This window comes from Falco cherrug, chromosome 6 (genome assembly GCF_023634085.1).
Source record: "Falco cherrug isolate bFalChe1 chromosome 6, bFalChe1.pri, whole genome shotgun sequence".
Taxonomy (NCBI): Eukaryota; Metazoa; Chordata; class Aves; order Falconiformes; family Falconidae; genus Falco; species Falco cherrug.
In genome coordinates this window covers 76,720,143-76,738,858 of record NC_073702.1, presented here as the reverse complement: position 1 = coordinate 76,738,858, position 18,716 = coordinate 76,720,143, and the positions used below count along the sequence as shown (strand labels likewise).

General features: G+C 37.0%; 1 protein-coding gene across 6 annotated transcripts in view; it reads left to right on the top strand.

Moving 5' to 3' along the window:
* Positions 1 to 18,716, top strand: part of SUPT3H (SPT3 homolog, SAGA and STAGA complex component) — a 278,050-nt gene that overhangs the window by 217,308 nt on the left and 42,026 nt on the right. For all 6 annotated transcript variants that reach the window (XM_055713582.1, XM_055713581.1, XM_027808659.2 and 3 more), the window contains 5 exons: positions 1,661 to 1,736; positions 4,406 to 4,518; positions 5,127 to 5,234; positions 5,727 to 5,915; positions 8,200 to 8,310. In XM_055713582.1, the coding sequence (XP_055569557.1) occupies positions 1,661 to 1,736; positions 4,406 to 4,518; positions 5,127 to 5,234; positions 5,727 to 5,915; positions 8,200 to 8,310 (597 nt within the window). The remainder of the gene's footprint in view (positions 1 to 1,660; positions 1,737 to 4,405; positions 4,519 to 5,126; positions 5,235 to 5,726; positions 5,916 to 8,199; positions 8,311 to 18,716) is intronic.

The window sequence follows — 18,716 nt, the reverse complement described above, 5'->3', positions numbered from 1 at the left end:
AGTAGAAATGATTGACTAGGTAAAGAAAGAAGGAATATCCATGTATGTTCCTGGATAGTTAGTGGTTTAGTTTACAGCTAAATTGAACATGTTGACTGTCAACAGATCTCATAATTGATGGATTGGACTGTCATAGAAGAGTGACCTAAAAGGCAGAGAAGAGAGGAAGAAACTGTATTTCAAGTACTGGGTTGTGGGGTTTTTTTTCTCCTGATTTGAAAAACTGCTAAGGCCAAATGCTGGTTGTATAGCCTGTCTCCAAAGACACTTGTCATCAGCTCTTTTATTTCCCATTAAATCAGATTAAACGTCTCTGCAATTTCAGTTTCATCAGATGTAGAAGTGCTTGTGGATTCAGAGCAAAATTTGTGTGTATGTGTGTGGGTTTTTCCCTGTTGTTTTTTATCCTTTATGCAAACACACCTGTACTTTACCTCCTTTGTGCATGATTTCTTGAGCTGTATGGACTCACTGCAAAAGTCTCGGTGCTATCAGCCACTCCTGATACCATTTGGTATCCTTAGTTATGATTCCGTTCTTACCAGGTGTAATGGTTTACTAATTGAGTTATTGTTTGGAAGATGTATTCCTTTCCTTGATGTTTAAGACAACCTCTTTTCCTTGTTTGAGAGACCAGAGTGAGCTGTCTGCTTCTGAAGAGGATAATCATTCTCTTTAATCTAACTGCCCTGCTTTCTGCCTTTTGATATGTGAAGGATTTAATCTCTTCTAGAGATCGGACCCTTAACTTGTGAAAATTGCCCCTGCTCTGTGGAAGTAAACAAAACCTCAGGCACATGCTCAGACCTAACTATGAACTTCAGTGCTGCTCCAGCCGTGGTTCAGCTCTGGCACAAGGCATACGTGGAGGGTAGGGTGTGCACGGGGTGTTCATGGTTTCATACCTTGACTGTTTTGAAATGTACTCTTTTGGTTGAAAGTGGACTCTGTGAAATATGGTCTTCAATCCAGTAGTGAACATCTTAAGCCATTTTTTCTTGAATGAGCTCAAATCAAGTCTGATTTCCGTTCTTGTCCTGTAGGTGTTCAGGAGTATAAAAAAATCAAGCATAGATTAGCAGTGAGGAACAAAAAAAGAAAAGACACATTTACCAGTTAGTTATTGCTGTGTATCGAGTGTGGGAAGGGGCACTTCCACGCTCCCCTCTGTCTGGTGCATCCTCAATGTGTTTGAATGTATGCATTCCACTACTGCTAATGCTCCCATTTTAAAAGCACATAGATTCAGTTCTGCTCACTGCAGAACATGTTGGCCTTGGTCCAGGTGAACGTTTTACTTGTCTGGTCATCTGTAAACATGTAGCCAGGCTACTCATGCGCTTCAGTTGAAATGTGCACCACGGTCAGGGCAAGAGTGCTCAGCACCTTTCCTGACTCAGTCCTTGCCACTGTCGTAGATGAGTCGTGTGCAAGCAGGTTTTTAAAATAAGAATTGACATGCTTCTCAGGGAAATTTAACTCACAAGATTGATAACCGATCTGTGGTTTATATTTCTGCATCTTAATCTGTTCAATGCATGTTTAATTTGGAAGGGTTACTTCAAGGTTATGGCAGGGGCACTTTGGTGCTGTAATTTCTGTTGGGGAATGCAGTTCTTGTTGGAATAAGGTACATCATGTACTTCTTCTCTTTTGTCAGAGAGCAGAAAGACAAACACGAATGATGGACTCGGTCCAATATGCGGAATTTTGTGAAAGTCGGCAATTGAGTTTTTGTAAGTATTATAATGGCTGCACTGTATTAAGATGTTCAATTATTATTTCATGTAATTGAGAACACAGCACAACCTCATGTTTTTTGAAAGCACTTGTGTTTCATCCGCAATAATAAAACTTTAAATTCTCTGTCTGCATAACTCCTGGGAACGGTTAATTTAGCATAGTTTCAGGCTGTCAGGCAGAATATTTCACTTGAAAATTTACCAAGCTTTCTATATGCTCAAATATCGTGCTGGTAGGGACGACTGCAAAGACAGAACTAGTAAAGAGTTAATGGATTAAAACAACCATACTTGCCTGAAGTCTGCCATGGTGCTGTTATAGTCAGCATATTAGTAAAGTTTCATGGTTGCAGGTTTTTCGAAATGCATCTAAAATTAGAGAAGAGCAGCAAGTTTTGCTTTTATTTCCCTGTCCACAGAGACACAAAGAACTTACTAAAGAGTCTTTTCTATTTTAAGCTGTAAGCTCCTACTGTGGAATTTATTCAGCTTTAGCCAAATTCATCAGTATATGCCATTCCAACACTAATAACATGATGACAGAATTAGGGCTTTACTAGCACTGGAAACCAACTTACTAGAAGTACTTGTGGGCCACAACTATAATGAGCGGTAAATTAATGGGCTTGATCATGTAGCAAAACATCATTACAGAAGCAGTTAAGTGATGACTAAGGTTTTAGGTCAAATGTCAGAGAAAGTGAGGTGAAGGAGCCAGTAAAATCATGACAAACCAGCACATGATCCTACAACACAGACTCGAACACAATGGTGTCTTTAAATGAGACTTTATCTTGTTCTTCCTTCTAAGTTCGAAGAAAGCCTGACTCATTTATGGCAAATAAATGACACATTTGAAATGCTGTTCTCTATCAGCAAATGCAGGAAAACATGTTTTGTAAGCATTTCTTTTACTAATTCAGTATGTTTTGTAAGCTTAGTTATAAATTGGCATCACACATCTGTGAGCCATTAGAAGAATGATACTTCAGATTAGGGTGACTTCAGGAAATGAGAGGTTTGTGATAAATTCATTTTTTAAAACCCCGAAATTATCATCTGGAGACAGAACAAATAGAAATCTTAAATTTGCAAAATAAAATTGAATGTTGCTGACCAAGGAATTGTGATCTATAAAAATACATCAATGATACTTTCACAGTGTTTTTAAATGACCGTGTCTATGCAGTTCTTGTTCACTGACATTTAACGTCATTAAAGAAAAAGAGAATTATGGTGCTTAGAAAATAGCAGTAAGACAGACCTATGCACAAATTCAATTGCATAATATGAACTCAGGTATATAAAGTGTACTAAAGGCTGTGCAGAACATTCATTCAAAACTAACGCAAAGGCTATTTTGTACTTATCTTCTTGTATTTTCGTAAAAATTGAATATATTGCTATGTTTAAAGTAGTAAACCCTTTATACTGTAATATAAACCCATGAAAACTGTGTCACAAGAGAATAAACCTGGAAGGGACTTCAAGAAGCCTGTTCTAACAATATATATGTAATTACAGCGCCACATATCCCTGTGCACTTAAAGGCAGGCAAAGGAAAAGGTCCATCAAAGGATCAAACACTACAGAATTAAACATTTAAATTCTAAGGAATATTGTGTGGTCCTGCTGTCACCTTCATACTTCTTTGGCTTTGTTTTGCGTTTTTTTTGTCTTTAGTGACCCAATGTAGCCTTCTTATTCCCTCCTAAAAAAACCCAACCGTTATTTACACCTATTTTCTGTTTAACACCCGACTTGTCTTTAGCTTTTTAGTCCTCGTTGAATACTGTCTTTGAAAGACCTGTTTCAAATGACTCTTCCACTTGGTGTTTACATAATTTTTGGTTGTCCTGTCTTCACAAACAGATCACATTAAGACCCCTCTATATTACTAACTCATTTCTGTCCAAGTCTCCACAGCTTTCTGTGATCAGCTTGTCCACCACCGACCCTAAGTAAGAGCACCCTTTTTTCCTCCCTTTACTCTCTCAGCAAATACCGCACTTCTTTGTCCCGTATTTGTCTCTCTACTTTCTCCTAAGCAATCTCATCCGTGAGTCTTGTGAAGTTCTTGTATGAATGTTGAACATGTGTGAATCTACATCTATACTTATTACTGTCTATCCAAAGCATGTTTTAAAAACACTCATCTGCAACTTATTTTGGGTAGCCTGTCAGCACCTAATCCCTCTATAGTTAACACAAGGACTTCCTAGTTCTTCTGTCCTGCATTTGTCTTTGCTGTTAGTACAATTCCATCATTTTATCTGGACTCAGATTTGTGTTGATTTCTTCTAGTGCGTTCTTTCATTCAAGATGTGACGCAACTATATTCTTTCTTTTACAATAACATGTTCAAAATCAGGTTTGTCCCATATACAGTCCTCTGAGGTACACCCTTCCTTGTTGTTAAGTCTCCCATAGAATGATTAACTGTGTGTTTTTCTCTTTACTCCACGCTGCTTATGAGTCTCCAAAAGGTTGTGTATGAATAACAGCCTTTCCCCACTAGTTCCATTTTGGTAATTCCTTCCTTGGCCAATGAAATCACATTCACATTCCTTGTTTCACATTTGCAGTATTTTCTGCGATTGGAAAAAATGCATTATTTTGGCCTACCTGTTGTTAACTTTTCTCCTTATGATTTTAACTGACAGCAAAGAAAGCATCCAAATTCCGTGACTGGTTGGACTGTAGCAGTATGGAAATAAAGCCCAATGCAGTTGCAATGGAGATTTTGGCATATTTAGCATATGAGACTGTGGCGCAGGTAAGGGAATATCCTGACTGAACTCTGATTAAACAAAATGAGTTAATTACTGTTGGATGTACTTCATCCTCAGGCGACTGTGTGGTGAGCCCCTTCAGAAGTGCAGTCACTCCTTCAGCTAGCCAAGCTGACTGGATTCCTGTCTGTCTTTCAATTTACTCTGTGATAGATGCGTACTGTGCCGTACTCATCCATCTGATACACAAATAGAAATGCTTTATAATGGTTACAGAGGAGAGTGGAGTCCAGCATGAGCTCATGTCCAAACTGAAACCACAGATTTTGCTATGTAACCTTCAGCAGTGTGCTGAGGCTCATTCAATCCCGTTGCACAATTTGATTTAAAAGCAGGATTTCCTGGAAAACAAAATGTCACCTTAGTGCCAAGCCAAGCCCTCTTGGGTAGAGAGAGTATTCTGTATATTTACAGAAGTGGAAAAAAAAAAAGATTCCTTAGGCTGAAATATCTCTGAATAGTTTTGTTTTCAACAGTAAGAATAACCTGCCTTGTCCCACAAATCCTCTCTCTTTTCATTGTTACAATGGCATTTATAGTAAGTATCATGTCAGTAAACCCACCTGTTTATCGACTGGTTTTGCCTCTCCAGTTGGTGGACTTGGCCCTTCTGGTGAAGCAGGACATGGCTCCCAAAGCTGGCGACCCGTTCAGTCACGCCATATCTGCCACCTTCATACAGTATCACAACTCTACCGAGGTAAATCTTGTTTTCTCATGTAATAATGCATTTTATCTTTTACTTTTACATGCATTTGGTAGTTTGTTGCTTTCAGAGTAGATGTTATTGAATCTGGTATTGATACAGACTTCTGCTGCGGAGTTTATGAACATTGAAGTTACGGGTGAGACAGAAAGACATTAAATTATAGCTCCAAATGCTAACCGTGTCTTTGTCTAGCAACATCTTTATATTTAAATGTAAATCCTCTTTTCTTGGGCGGAAATTCTTTCTCTCTATATTGAAGTCTCTCTCTGTTGCAGATTTCGAGATTAAAGTTGTCAACAGTGGCAAGTGCAATAAGTGCTGTATGGCATGAATTGCTATGATACAGCTATAGTAACCTCTGGAATGACCAAAAAGCATTCTGTATTACATCTCTTGTAGCAGTAAATTGAAGAAGGCAATAATTTTTTTTTATTTTTTTTTTATTTGATTATATAATGCCTGTTTGACATCCTGCTTTTGTAGCCACATCTCTTAGGGCAATCTACAAGTGTGAAGACCAGTCTTGACTCTCCTGAAAACACGCCTCCTCCTACACCCACGCCCCCAGCATCAGCAGGCCAGCAACATCTTGGGAAAACTCCTTCAGGAGCCCTGGGGAATGGTGGAATTGGACAGGACTCTACCAAATCCAAACAAAGGAAAAGAAAAAAGGTATTTGGTGTGCAAGCCTGATAAAGAAACCAAAATGTTTTCAGGAAATGTGTCTCGTTTTAATTATTAGTATTAATCTATATCCCATGTTAACTACTGATGTTATCGTAGGGCCAAATGTGTAGTTCAGTCTTTTTTTTTTTTTTGTATCAGAACTAGGCTAAAGCTTCTCAGTAATGCCTGCACACTGAATTTTGTTAACAGCTCCTGCTTCTATGATGAGCTGCTCTTCCACAGCCAGGGCAGTAGACACCACCCCAAATAGTCACCCCCTCTCTTGACACTAGCAGCTAGCATAGGTTTGGAGGCTCAAAGCATAAGCAAAGTAGGCAAAGAGGTGGTTGTGATTTTCCGGCTCCCAGCAGCCTTAGGCAACTGCCTTCTTTGCCTAGAACAACTTTGCCTGACCTGCTTTATTTTTATGCCAGTCGGTTGCATTCAATCTATTTGTTTACTTTGCATAAAATATGGACGTCTCATATTCAGAGTGTGAAATGTAAATATTACAATTCCTGTCTTCTCTTGTAGAGCCTTGGTATTCTATCTGAGAGGGATATATGTACCTTAAAACCACAAGGGAAATAGATTTGATTAAATAAATTGGATAGGAAGCACTGTGTTAGTCACTTAGGGCTTTTTTTGGAGAAAAAAAAAAAGCGATGGCAGTACTCATTTTGCTGCAAAGCAATAGAGTGGCTTGTGATTTTTCTCATGTGTGCTATTATTCTCCTAAAACAAATACTCATTTTTCACAGAGTTAAACCAGTGATTTTTACAAGGACAGACAGAAAAAGATGTATTTTCTCCTAGTGTCATCAGTGCTGCAGATACTCCTAATACATACAATTTTCTCTTTAATTTTATACTTTGTTTAGAAAGTCTTTAGTGAATCCTAAAAACTTCTCTGAAGACTTTTGCTTTTTCTTCTTCCTTTTTTATATTATATTTGATTACGTTTTCTTTCTGTGGATTATTTCCATTATGACTCCTAGGAACAAGAGTTTTGCTGGGTATAGAGTTTTTGATGCATCATATTTCACTAGTGTTGTGAGTTTATTTTAAATTCTTAGTGTTTGACTTAATACCTTTTTAAATAGTTACAACTAAAATGTGCACGGTTTTAATGAAATGTTCCTATGACTTCTCCAATTTGGTTAGCTATATACAGAGTATAACTGAGGCATCGAAACAAATGAGTTAACTTGGTGGAGAATGTTATTCTTAGTCCATGAAGGCCCAGTCCAGCAGAAAGTTTTTGAGTTTCATATTCACTTTATGAATGTCAATCGGCAAGGGAAGAATCTGGCATCAAACTATGAATAAATCTGTGTGTTCAAACACAAGCTCCAGTGGGCTCAGCAAGCACTCTTAAAAATAAAACATTTTGTAAAAAGTATCCCAAGTTTGGAATCATTAGTATATAGTGTAAATGTATGAGGGAACCATGTATGTGTCTTCATTAAACTTCAGTCTATAATTTCAGGGTTTGTCATTCTTAGTGCATTCACTAGTACTGTTTTCCTGAATTTATTACCAAGTAGCCATCATTCTGATAAGTCGTCTGAATTCTGGCAAGCAGCTGTGTCTAGATGCAACCCAAACCAACATTTCAGTGTAACTAGCAAGAAGAAAAGAGTAACTTTTTCCTTTTAAATCCTGGGGATATTTTTGTAAAATCAATGGACCAGTAGGAGTGAATTCTTATTTTTCCTGTTTAGGGTACTTAATCCAAAAAGTAATTTGAAATTTGAAACGTTCCAGTTTGAAGTAATTAAAATATTTCTGCATCCCTCTTACCACCATTATGTCACATGTTTCATCTTCAGATTTCATTCTGATATTACTAAATGGCGATTTTTGTGTCAAATTGCTTTCCACTTTGGGTACTTGTTCAATATTTTCCCCACCCCTTGACATCATAATGAGAGTCTGAAATGTTTTAAAAATAGTTTCTGTGGTTATTGCAGTATGACTTATATGACCCTTTCATTTTAGTTTGAACATTTTCTGCTCTTTTCAATTGCAACATACAGCAGCACTAGGTGAAAGATTTAAGAGGACAAATATGGTGTTCTTTGGGTCTCTTAAGCAAAGTTCATGTAAAAGTCCTCTTTGATTTGTTAATAGCTTTTTTTCTCTAATGTAGTATGTGGCAGCAATGATGTGTATCCTCAGGAAAAAAAAAATTGGTCCATTTTATAAAGGTTTATTTTCATACTTTATGCACTGTAGGTCTGTTGTGTGTTTTTGATTTAGTAACAATTTATGTGTTTTTCTGTTGCAGAGCACTGCAGCCTGTGGTATGGAGGCTCAAAGTGATGCCATCCAGCCCAGCCACATCAGAGAGGCCATTCGACGCTATGGCCACAAGATTGGCCCCCTTTCCCCATTCACAGTACGTAATAACAGAGTTATAAAAAGTTATATTTATAATCTTAAAGAACTTTGATTTTCAAGTGGTCAAATGAAGAAGCTTTGGAATTGTTGAGAGCAATTTGTGGTGACTGTAATTTTCTTTATAAAAGTGGCATAATTCTCTTGGGAAATAAAACTTAGTAATTTCTGTCTCTTTTTGGAAGGACAAAAAAGTTTTTTTTTCCTTTTAAATATTATTTTCTTTCAATTACAAATTATGCTTTTTTGTTAGTGCTTGAATTTTCTGTTTTTGCAAAGTTTAGGTTTACAGTTATTTTAAATTATATGTATTCCAAGATGGTGAGGAGCACTTTATATTCTAAAATTAGTTGTGTGTCAGATACTGCTCCTATTGGAAGTTGAACTCTCAAGTGACACATTTACAATTGGAGAAAGAAGACAATGGTTTCTTTAGACACTTTGAACCTCCACTAAAATGTAATAGAACTGAGCTTGTGGCAAAACACTGATGGTTTATGAGGTTTTGCCATCATTTTTTCTATGCAAATTGCAAATCCATTGTTCAGAGCAGCCAAATAAATTCTTTATTTAATTCTCTCAGCTGATAAAAATGTGAAAGTAGTCTGCCTCCAATGTCATAATTTGGGGTCATTTTCTTCTGATCTGTTGTTCTATGGGGCATATATCCTTGCTTACCTCAGACTCTCTACATTTAGGAAAGAATGAATGTCAAAGAAATTGTTACAGTAACAAAACCACCAAACTAGATCTGAGCTCCTAAAAATCACGAAGAAATTGTCTGGTTTTGGAGGGATTTTATGAGAGGAATATTATTCTGAATTTGGAGGAAGTTCATCTTCATAAAAATATAGAAGTGTATGAAGACCATAAATATCAAGAAAATAGTGGGACTTGACCTCAGAGGCAAGGAACAAGAAAAAATAAGAGTAAATGAGTATGTGAAGTTATAATTTTCCTAGTGTCAAACTGGTCAATGCTTTAATAACTGGCAGTAAATATTTAGTTTGTTAATAATAGTTTATATGTATGCAATTATCTTCACGTAATTTTTCCCCTCTCTTTTGCCACTTACAAATGCTAGATTAATATCACGTAAAGCATAGCATAGAATTTCTAGTCCAAAATAGAGAAGTGTCTTCATCTGAAGTTTGCTAAGAGATGTAGCTAATAACACGGCAATAGCTTCTGAAAGCAGAGAATGTATTTACTTTTATTATAAAGAAGAGCTCACATAATAAACAATCACAGAGATGTAAGTCTTCCTTCCCTGACTCTCACTAAAAATGTTTTGGTTAATTATTAACCAAAGTCTGAAATTTCTCTGCGACCACAAGATATATTAAAGTACTGTGTTTTGGGCTTCGGGTTTTTATGTCCTGCAATCTTGTGAACTTCCCAACCAATACAACCAACTGGACGGTTTAATTTGTTGACATTACCTACTGTCAATGTGGTTGATGAGGTGAGCAGATCTTGTTCCCTCTAAACAAGCTAAGAATAAGAAGGAACCTTGGGGCATCTACATGCTGTAGATGGAAATTTTGTAGAGCTATAATACAATTCCCTTCTCAATGAGAAAGTTCAGGAAAAGTGTTTTGAGAGCTTTTATTGAGTACGCATTTAGGTCCGCTGATCTGCCCACTTTTCCTGTCAATGCCTATATTGGCAATTTTGGGGTAAGTTCCTTACAGGTGCAGAAAGCATGAAGGTAGATTGATGCTTCCTTTGACGCTGCCTTTTTGTATCACCAGACTCACCCTGTTGTATTAAAAATATTATCTCTAGACATTTTGAACAGTACTGTGGCAGCACTTCTTGCTCCTGTTGCCACTGTCTTCACAAGAGTTTCTTTGTGTGTCAGCATAACCTGCTAGACAGGATGACAGAACCAGGAGGAAAGATGGCTTTGTTCAGTGTGCATCTTGTGATTCTGTGGTGACACTTTAAAAACTGCATGGAAAGAAATATTGAATGGGTATCTCTGTCACTGGATCCAGTGAAGTTATGGTCTCAGCTGTTTCCACTCTTAAAACTAACCTAAAGGTCATGTAGAGTAGTTAGGAACATTTGCACATTGTCTCTTCCATTTCTCTTAAGCCTGTTGATCGTCCTTCTACATAAAATCTGATTTTATAGCCCTGGCAGAGTCTGCTCTAGGTGAGGAGGAAGGAATTTTCTGCATGTCCAGATGATCTACAGTTTTCTGATGGCACTTTATCATTCGTGTTACCAGTCCTATTACAGATGGAAAGAAATGAATAATGAAACAGCCGGTTTTGTGGGCTATATACATGTTCAGTACAGTCCCTAAAATGTATAGATTAGACTGAAGTTCAAGTAGAAGACATAGTTCTGCATTTTTACAATAGTAACAAGAAAAAAGCGCAACTCTGCTAATAGTAAAATGCATTATTATCATAGACTCATAGAATGGGTTGGGTTTGAAGGGACCTTAGAGACCATCTCGTTCCACACCCCCGCCATGGGCAGGGGCCCCTCCCACCAGCCCAAGCTGCCCCCAGCCCCGTCCAGCCTGGCCTTGAGCACTGCCAGGGATGGGGCACCCACAGCTGCTCTGGGCAGCCTGGGCCACTGTCTCACCAGCCTCACAGCAAAGAATTTCCTCTTTATATCTAACCTAACTCTACCCTCTTTCAGTTTAAAACCATTTTTCCTTGTCCTGCCACTACAGACCCTGATAAAAAGTCCCTCTCCATCTTTCTTATAAGCCCCCTTTGAGTACTGACAGCAAGTTATCTCAATTTTCCATATGCCGTCTCACATCTTGAGCACAAGGTTCTCAGCGTAGCCCCATTTCTTGCACACTACCTCTCCAGAGGATTTAAAGAAGTGAGTTTAGTTTTCCTTACTCATTTGACTAACCTTTTTTCATTCAGGTCTGTATTTTTAAAAAGGTGAAATGCTTTCCATGAGTAGCGTTGGCGTACGGTTGGTGGCTGTCTCTCCACATCACCCATCCTTGTGTAGGATAACACAACGTTTCTTTCTTCTGGTTAGAAAACTCATCCCCTAGCAGTTTTGGTTCAAATACTAACTTAGTGAATACATCAGGCCTTTGACAACTGCCAGTCTGTTGGTTATTACATTGATCCATAAAAATATCCCTTCTAGTGGCTTCAAAGAGATGAGGGGAGGATTTAGATTCTTCTGATACAGTTTTTCCCTCAGATACCATAGAGAATAGCTCAGACTTCTGTCTAACATTATGTCAAGGTTTTGCACTACCTAGAAAATAAACATAGCCTATATCAAAGTTCCTGTTACTGAGATGTAAAGAAATAGCCATACCTGGTTATAAAAAAATCTGCTGTAGGACTGTTAATATATCTCCTCCACGTTTAGTTACATGTGTGCCACCAGGCCTTTACATCATTGAAGTGTATTTGTTGTGGAAATCTTTCTTAGTGTAGCTCCTAGGGGGCTACTCAGTACTCTGTGTACATTTTCTTCAAATTAAGACACAGTGGTCATTGTTATTGCATGAAATTATTCATTTTGCATGAAAACTCAGAGGTGTGCTTGTGCTTGTATGTCTGGGTAGCAAATTTTGTCATTGGATTGATGCACTGTGTGAATGCATGTGAAAGTATGCCCTTGAAGGTTGATTTTCTGTAATGGATTTGCATATATTTTGATTGTATATTTTCCCATATGCCTGTCTTTTCTCACTTTTTTCACACTCCCAGGCGGGGAAAAACAAAGGGCTTTTGTGACAGTTTAGCTAACACAAAAAAGTAACTTGATTATGGCTAAAAATCAGCTTGACTGGGAATTGTAATGGCTTCTCAGTACTTCAGGAAGGAGCTATTCCCAAATACACCAAGAATCATTTTTTACTCAGCATCCAGTGTTTAACTGGGTGTGAATCTTATGCTAACTGCATTAGTGTCCTGGTATGCTTTGCTTCCTTATGTGAACAGGTTTCCCAGGAGAATCAAGGAGTGGTTCCTAAATACAATCAGAGTGGGCCAGTGACGGTTTAGCCCAGAACTAGTGAAGTCACTATCTGAGAATTAATGTGAATTGTTCTAAGTGAATAAATAAATATTTCAGGAATGTTAGGTAACTATTAGTTTTGTTAGACAATTTTTTTTAAATACAAATGGAGATAGTGATAAGGCAGCTTTAGAAGAAGAGTTAAGCTGCGTAATTTATTCTTTAGCAGCATTTGATGAATGTTGGTTTGGACAAAAAGAGCACTTTGAAAGTTTTGTAATCATATGGTAAATGAGAACTAACATTAAACTAGTGAAAATGATCCGTTTGCATTTATTTTGACCTAAATAGCTATGTCAAAATGACTAACATAATTAAAGCATTTAGGTTTTGTCTCCAAGTGCAAGCCATAAGGGAAAGCAGCAAGTGTACTCTAGATTCTTCTGCATTGTCTCATGTCTAAGGTAGTCCAGACCTATATTTTATCTACATATTCTCTGCTAACAATATTGGGTGGTACTCAGTATTGCCTGCTTTAAAGCATGGTCCACACTTTCAAGGAACAGAGAAATAAATAATTTAATTTTTAAAATAACATCATATAATTTTGCAAGACGGGAATGGGAAATGTGTAAATATTCATCATGTGGGATGATGCAATGCTATGGACTTACCTGAATCTATTTCTCTGTGCTCTGTGCATTTAAGTCAAGGAAGTGAGACATTTTATGTGTATTAATTCATTCCAGGCTAAATCTTGCTTTCTTGATCAAGGAAAATGGGGAATTTGTCTACATAGGATTAACAGAATTTTTATATTGAGAGTTGAATTTACATTTGGATAGAAAATCAGTAGATACGAATATTCTAATATTTTTATATCACATTAGTTTGTAATTGTACTCTTCTACACATATTCTTCTTATTATTATTCATTTAGATAGTTAAGGAGTGGAATAATCCTGAATGCCCAGTTGTTAAACATCAGTTAGTTCATCCCAGATCTCAAGTACAGTGATATTGGTATTACCACCCTGTACATGGAGATTATACATGATTAAGTAATTTCATGGTTCCTTTGGACGAGTGATCTAACTATTAGACATGTTGAAGTACGGCCTAGGATGAATAGAGTAAGAGGGTTGCTTCTCTTACATTTACAGAATGTATTGGAATTCCATGGAAAGTCAGTGGAAAGTAATTTTGAGAAAGAGCACATTGTCATATCTTGTAGTGTGACTTGGGTACATCCCTCTTCATGAAATTTTGGTTCTGGCCCCTTGCTTACTTGACAACATAGCAGCATCATGGATTTTAATAAGATTCAAGATTTAAATGAGATCAAAATCAATACCAAACCAATTATAGTAAGTTCAATCTTCCTATAGACTAGTCAAAAAACTAAAATAATTATATGTTACGTTTAGATTAATCTAAAAGGCTCGTCTCTGTAAAGTGCATAGTGAAAATGATCTGCAGTCTTGACTGGGCCTATAGATATAATCCTAATGTTGATCTGAATATTATTCTAAAAGATAATATTGAGTATGCCAAGGTTTTCACAAAGATATCGGATTATATTTCTTACCAGGAATACAAGCAATAATGTCTTTAGAGAAATGATTTTAAATTACTTTAATTGATTGTATTTCTAACAGCTGGAGTAACAAACAAAAAATATTTTTAAAAATATTTATTCTGTGATCAATATATAGCAATTATCTGAAACCTTGATATGAACAGTTTTCTAAGTAGTATGTGAACAGTTTGTAAGTAGTACTTGTGGCCATGGGAGAACAACTCTAGGAAAAACTACAGCTAGCATCCACTACTCTGAAATTAAAAACAAAGTGGTCAGCTACAACAGGGGAAGACCACAGGCAGAAAGAATAAGAAAATGTTTCCAAAAGAGATTCTTTGTCCCCTCTAGTTCATGCCAGTTCTGAAATGAAATGTTTTAGATGTTTAGTTAAAGAAAAATGGAGTTTCTAAATTGTAATCCTGCAGAGACTTGCGGAAGACAGTGGCCATTGTTCAGCAGCGCATGCATGTGTAAATGGAGCGTGTTGAATGAACAGAGGGTATAACCGACTTCTGTTTGGTTGTTAACTTTTGGGGGGGACGCTCCTTCAGAGTCCAAGTCATTTCAGTATGAAATGAAAAGGTTTGCTAGTCTAAACCTTCTCTTGTTAAAAATTTCAATCCCGTAAAAGTGCTTAAGCATCCTAAAACAATGAATATTTACAAAACCCTGTTTCTGATGCTGCTTGTGACATTCCCTGCACGCAGAACGTGTGACACCAGGGAATGCTATAGCAGAGACTTACATTGGTTGGGCCTTATACAGCCCTGCCTATACTCTTCTAGGTTCTTCAGTAATAAATGCAAATATTCCGTGTAGACTTCAGTATGTTAAATGTACATGTAAATAGTGGTTTCACAACCAAATTATACATTTAGCCAAGACCTTTCACTTCTGATGTTTTAAAAGTGCTTGTTATTGATCCTGATTGAGCTCAGCTTTTAGGCAAATGCTTAAATCCATTTCTGTTGCGAAAAATACTGAAGTTTGTCACAAGCCTTTAGTAATTTCAATTTCATATTGTCTCTGCCGATTTCCTTTAGAAAAAAACATTTGTGAAATAGTAGCTGAAGACCTGACAAAGCTGAGCTTGTGAGAGGTAAAACCAGCAGATTCTGGGGGTGGAAAGAAGAGAGGGAAACTTAAAAAATTTAAAGGATAGTGTGGTAGTATGATATTTGTGGGGATAAACAAAACAGAACAATTTGAAAAGCAAGGGGTTTTTAGGTGCTTTAAACATCAAGAAAAATTCAGCTTCACATGTTGGTCTTAGTCTTCTTAACTGAAAAAAAATCTGCATATTTCAGACCAAAATACTAGTGAGAAGAAGTTCTGGAATACAATCTTCAATACTTGCTTTAATATACACAATGTGGATACGTTACATCTAATTTTTTTGTAAAGTGCTTGAACGTTAAAAAATTTTGAATGCTGTTTCCAAAAGAAATCAGGTACATAGAAAGGAAATAAGAAAATTCTGGTATTTAGGGTCCTGTCTATTATGTACTGCCCCTGTTGATACTCAGAATCAATTGATACTGATTTTGAAGTCAGGATTTCATTCTGAATCGGTTTTCAAAAATGAAATGTATGTATTTATGTCAAAAGGCATTTGAAAACTTTTCCTTTGGTTATTCAGTTTCTGATACAGAAAAAGTCAAATAGACATTTTTAGTGTTTCCTTTCATTTTGAAAGCAAAAAAAAAAGCATTTTATTTCATTAAACAGTTATATGCTTCTGATGTCTTTATCTATATTTCAAGCTATTGTCTGTAGTTATTTGTTATTATACAGTGTTAACACTGTGCATTTGAAAAATCTGAGCTATTATTCTATAAAACCAGTAGGAAGTCAAGTCTCAGTTTGAAAATCTCGTTCCCTTCTCTCCCAACCCCCAACCCAAGGTTCCTCCTTTCAGATTTATGAAAGAAAACATTTCTTTCTCTAAAAGGTTTTTGTATGCCAGCATCTGGAAGTGTTTATTTCAGTGGTGTGTAATCTATCTGTGGATTTAGTTAGCACCAGACCCCCTTTTGTGTACTCCTGACTTAAAATTTTTATAAATGATCTTGTTGAATTTGTGCCAGTGTGCACATGGTCTGGCTGATTGCTGCATATATCCTTTACCTGCCAGTCACCTTTGATTTATATTCCTTCCCCTCTGCTTTTGCCTTCCAAAAATGGTGCCACTGAACTGTCCTTTAAATCATCTTTTTGGATAAATTACTCCAAGATGAGATGGTACGGTTTTGGCCGACTCCTCGACAGAAGGCATTCCTATAATCCATCCTTGCCTGCTCTGTATAGAACCATTCAAAAAAGAGAATGAACAGGGGGAATCAGGCTCCCTCTTCGAGCTGAGCACTATTTCTTCCAGTGCTATTCAAAAATGCAAAATTGGACGCTTGATTTATGTAGCTCTTAATACCATCTGAAGACACATAAACTGTTTAAGAATCTTTCACGTACCCTCTCCTAAACCAAACTTCTTCTTTATATGAGTTTAATTTGGAGAGTATGGTTAGACGGTTCTCTCCCAGAAATATTAATTTGTGAATGAATAGCATATTTCAGATTATTTTAAAGCCTGTCACTTGGAATAGATTATACAATATACATGACAGTTCTTTCCATGATAAAAATCCCCGTTGGTTTCCTTAAACTAAACAGCTAATACTCCTTCAGAATAACAACAGTTCTGTAAGCTTTACTTAATGACATTGCTAATTTGGAGAGTTTTATGAAGTTTCCTGCAGAAAAGCAGGTGGCTTGGCAGTAATTTAAAAGGTTCACAATTTGTGGTAGCGGTTTCAGGGGGTTTCATGTTTCTAAAGAGGGAGACCAAGCTGCATATTCCTTAAGAGCGTCTGACACAATGATGTATCATTTTGGACTAAGTTTCCAGAAGTTCATTGGTCATTAAATGTGCTTCTTGACTTTATATTGCAGTTTCCCAGCTGTCTCTACTGGGGGTAATCTTAACGCTCAAGAATTTATTAATGAAGGCATAAGCTTGCAGTACTGATGAAACAGTAAGTTGCCCAGATGATTTTATTAAAGAGAAACATAGATTTTTCGATAAGACAAAAATGTCATTTAAGGAGATGTGAAAAGAACTGGCTCGTTTTCTGCAGAGCGCTGGGAAAGTATTTACAAACGGTCTGGATAGTATTTGATATCCTGTGGGGACAGTTAAAATTCTTGGATTGCACATACATCAGTGTCTTACTACACAAAACAGTACATGAATTGTTGCAAGCAGCGCGCAAGGCTTTCAGGCAGTACAGATGTGGTTCTGTTGAGGTAGGAGATACTGGCATGAAATCACTGTGCTAATGTACGTTGCACAACCATGTGGAGGGCTGCTACTCCATTGTGTCGCTACCTGCTCAGGCATGTTACTCTGGAAGTACTGAACAAAATGTGCATCTTGCTAAACGTAGGCACTTGCAGTGTAGTTTTGTATTACTTTTCAGATCTCAGAATTTAAAAAAAAATACCTGATTTAGCAAATAAATTTATTAGCTCTGTTAATGAGAAGATAATAAGTAAGCTATCAGCTGCATCTCTCATAGAAAACAAAGCAACTCCTAATCTTGTGAGCCTTAGGTAATTATTTTTTTCCTAACTGTATCACCGGATTCAAATACATACCAGAAATATTTTACACACAGAAGTACTGATGTAAAAGGGTCTGAGAATAAGAATATATTACTTTCTAAATGAAGTGTATGTTCTTATATGCCACCTGAGAAGCTTAAAAAACCTTAGTATAAATGAGAATCTGACTTCTGGTACTTTGCTCAAGGCAATCTAACATGTAATACATAAATATGTATTTCCAGGCTAAGGTGAGAAAATACAATTCTGCAGCAGATGCTAGGAGAAAAAGGTAACTTAACTAAGTGTTCCAAGATATTACACAAACATAAACATGCCCATCTTTGATAATTTACATTAATTTTTATAAAGATAGTGACGTTGCATCCATTTAGCATGTACATTCTGCTGCAAAGGTTAATAAATAGAAACTTGGTAGTTGAAGAGCCTTAAGAACAGAGTGGGTTTACTTGTCATTACTCAGAATAATAATGCAGCTCCCTGTAAGTTTCACGTTTTGGTGAGTCCATTAGATTTTGCACAGTATCATGTATATATACCCTCATATAATGCAAGACGAGTTGCTGTAGTTGTACGCTGTACATATATGTCGGATTTCCCTTGAAAATGAGCCTTCATTCATATTTTTCTCCCTGAAAGATTTAGAAGTGGTTTATGAACTAAAGCTGCTCGTAGCTGTCAGTTCATCTGTCCACTGGGCTGGGTCAGCCCCAAGCTGAAAGGCAGCAGCTGTGTGTGCCTGCAGCAACGCTGTGCAGCTTTGTAGCACAGGATGTGAGCTGTCTAGATGAAACATGATGAGAACCTGAGGATCATGTACTATAACTGTTTGAGTTGGAATTAATCTACGGTTGAAGAAAATTGCATGGAACTTAAATTCTCCTGAACAGGATCTCCATTTTAGATGTTATGTCTACCACTTAACACTTGACAGACTTGTCCTGTTGTACAGAGCTTGGGTGGAAGCGATGCCTGTGGGCATCTACGGCATCACTGACCCGTCGCTTTGCAAATAAAGGATGTAAAATCTCTAGAATAACAGGATAAATCTGGAAAGGATCAAATAATAATCTGGGAACACCAAGACCAAGTGGAAATATTTTTTGTATCTCTTATTTTCTGTCATTTTTGTTCTAGTTGCCTACTCTCTTGTTCGTGAAGCCCTATAATAATATTCAGACTTGAGCACCTGTTGAGCTGGGCATTGCACGCAGGAGAAGACAAAAGATTTCGATGTTTAACCA